General features: G+C 35.6%; 1 protein-coding gene across 2 annotated transcripts in view; it reads right to left on the bottom strand.

The window, feature by feature from the left end:
- The window catches only part of ZNF131 (zinc finger protein 131), a 57,023-nt gene that overhangs the window by 29,518 nt on the left and 25,145 nt on the right, over nt 1-2,360 (bottom strand). Inside the window, exon 1 of one of the 2 annotated variants that reach the window (XM_012664803.1) lies at nt 86-226. The exons of the other annotated variant lie outside the window; for it this stretch is intronic. Coding sequence (XP_012520257.1) covers nt 86-219 — 134 coding nt within the window. The 5' untranslated portion in view covers nt 220-226. Of the gene's footprint in view, nt 1-85; nt 227-2,360 lie in introns of those variants that run through there. 2 annotated transcript variants of the gene reach the window in all.

Raw genomic sequence — 2,360 nt, 5'->3', positions numbered from 1 at the left:
TTCTGTATGACACATACTATAAATTGACTAACATAGTGAATATGACTGAATATGACTAATTGCACATCATTAAAAAAATAATTACCGGACTTCAAGGGCTTTGATAGCTTCTAGCATTTGCAGGAACTCTGCTGCTTTCCATACATCATTGGCTTCTTCTTCTCCTTGTATCATTAATTTTGCTGTATATGTGAACTCAATTAAATGACGAAAGGCCATTTTACTAACACCTGTAAAGAAGACACACATTAGCACAATTCACATTGATTCAAATCTTATTAACATTTAGTAAAGAAAGAAAAGTCCAGTGCTTGGAACTTGATTAATATTTGTCATTTTTAAAAAATTATTTCCTGGAAGAATTCTCATTAACAGCATAACAACACTGTAGCCAAATTCCAACACTACCTAGCAAACTAAGATTTTTCCCCAAGATTTCCAGAGGCTCTTACAGAACAGTAAGATCTATCACTCAAATATGTGAATTGACTACTACATGTCAGACATCCTACATTTCTTGCAACGGAGATTACAGCTGTCCCAACTCAGCTCCAAAATCTTCAATGGCTTTCCACAGCTCAGCAAATAAAATTCTGTACCCCTTTGATTTCAAAGTCCTTTACATTATTTTTCTGTTTACCTTTCCCAATTTTAAGCCACATCAAACACACACTATATGTTATTTCTCTTTTATGAAATTTTAAAAAATTTTAATTGGGCAAGTGAGTTGCTACACACTCCTTAGCAGATTTCAACTTTCATGGCTACTATCCTGCTTATACACTATTTCTCAAACAAACCCTGCACTAATAGCTTCCTTACCTTTATTACCACGTTCTTTTTATCTCTTGTTATACAAATCCTGCCATCCTTAAAGGTCCTACTCTAATGCCATGTCTTCAATGAAACCTTTTTTTTATTGTAGTAAGAACAATTAATGACATTTACACTCTTATATTTTTAAGCGGACGTTATTATTTACAGGTACAATGTTGTATAGCAGACCTCTAGAGTTTATTCATCTTGCTTGACTGAAACTTCATACCTGTTGATTAGAAACTTCCCATTTCTCCCTACCCAGCCCCTGGTAACCCCTAGTCCACTGTTTCCATGAATTTGACTATTTTAGATAGCTCATGTAAGTGGAAGTGACTATTTTAGATTCCTTAGACAAGTGGAAATACGAAGTATTTCTCTGTGACCAGCTCATTTCAATTAGCATAACGTCCTCAAGGTTCATCCATGTTGTCACACATATATGGCAGAATTTCCTTTTTAAAGGGTGAACAGTATTCCACTGTATACCATATTTTCTTTAGTTCATCTGTCAACGGGCATTTAGGTTGTTCCCACATCTTGGCTACTATGAATAGTGCTGCAATGAACATTGGAGTGCTAAACCTTTGAGCTCCTGATTTCAGTTCTTTTGGATACATGCCCAGAAGTGAGATTGCTGAATCATATGGCACTTTGTTTTAGTTTTTTTGAGGAACCTCCATACTGTTTTCCATATGGGCTGTGCCCATTCCTGCAAACAGTGTGCAAGGATTCCAATTTCTCTGCAACCTCACCAACACTTGTTTTTTTTTGATAATACCCATCCTGACAGGTGTGAGATGATACCTCACTGGAGTTTTGATTTGCATTTCCCTTATCACTAGTGACGTTGAACACTTTTTTCATATACTTGTTGGCCATTTGTATTTCTTCTTTGGAGAAATGTCTATTTAAGTTCTTAGCACATTTAATTCTGTAGTTTTGTGTTTGTTTTTATTTTGAGTTGTGGGAGTTTCTTATGTTTTGTGGGGCACTACCCCCTTATTAGATATTTGGTTTGCAAATACTTTCTTCCATTCCTTAGGTTGCCTTTTCACTCTTCTTTTCTTTGCTATAAAGCAGTTTATTAGGTTGATGTAGTCCCCCTTGTCCATTGTTTTGTTGCCTGGGCTTTTGATGTCATATCCATGAAATCATTGCCAAGAACAATGTCACAAAGCTTCCACCACTCCAAACATATTTTTACAGGAGATACAGAGATTTGGGTCTTATGTTTAAGTCTCTAATTCATTTTGAGTTGATTTTTATGTATGGCATAAGAGTCCAATTTTATTCTTTCTCATGTGAATATCCAGTTCTCCCAGCATCATTTGTTACATAGGCTATTCTTTCCCTATTATGTATTCTTGGCACTCTTGAAGATCAGTCGACCATATTATGCATGGATTTATATCTGGGCCATCTATTCTGCTCTCATTGGTTTTATATCTGTGTTTATGGCAATCTCATACTGTTTGGATTACTGTAGCTCTGCAATATATTTTGAAATCAGGAAGTGCGATGTCTCCAGCTTTGTTCTTTCA

This window comes from Propithecus coquereli, unplaced genomic scaffold, assembly GCF_000956105.1.
Source record: "Propithecus coquereli isolate 6110/MARCELLA unplaced genomic scaffold, Pcoq_1.0 Scaffold91, whole genome shotgun sequence".
NCBI lineage: Eukaryota > Metazoa > Chordata > Mammalia > Primates > Indriidae > Propithecus > Propithecus coquereli.
The sequence above is the reverse complement of the archived record's forward strand: the minus strand, read 5'-3'. Positions and strand labels throughout refer to the sequence as shown.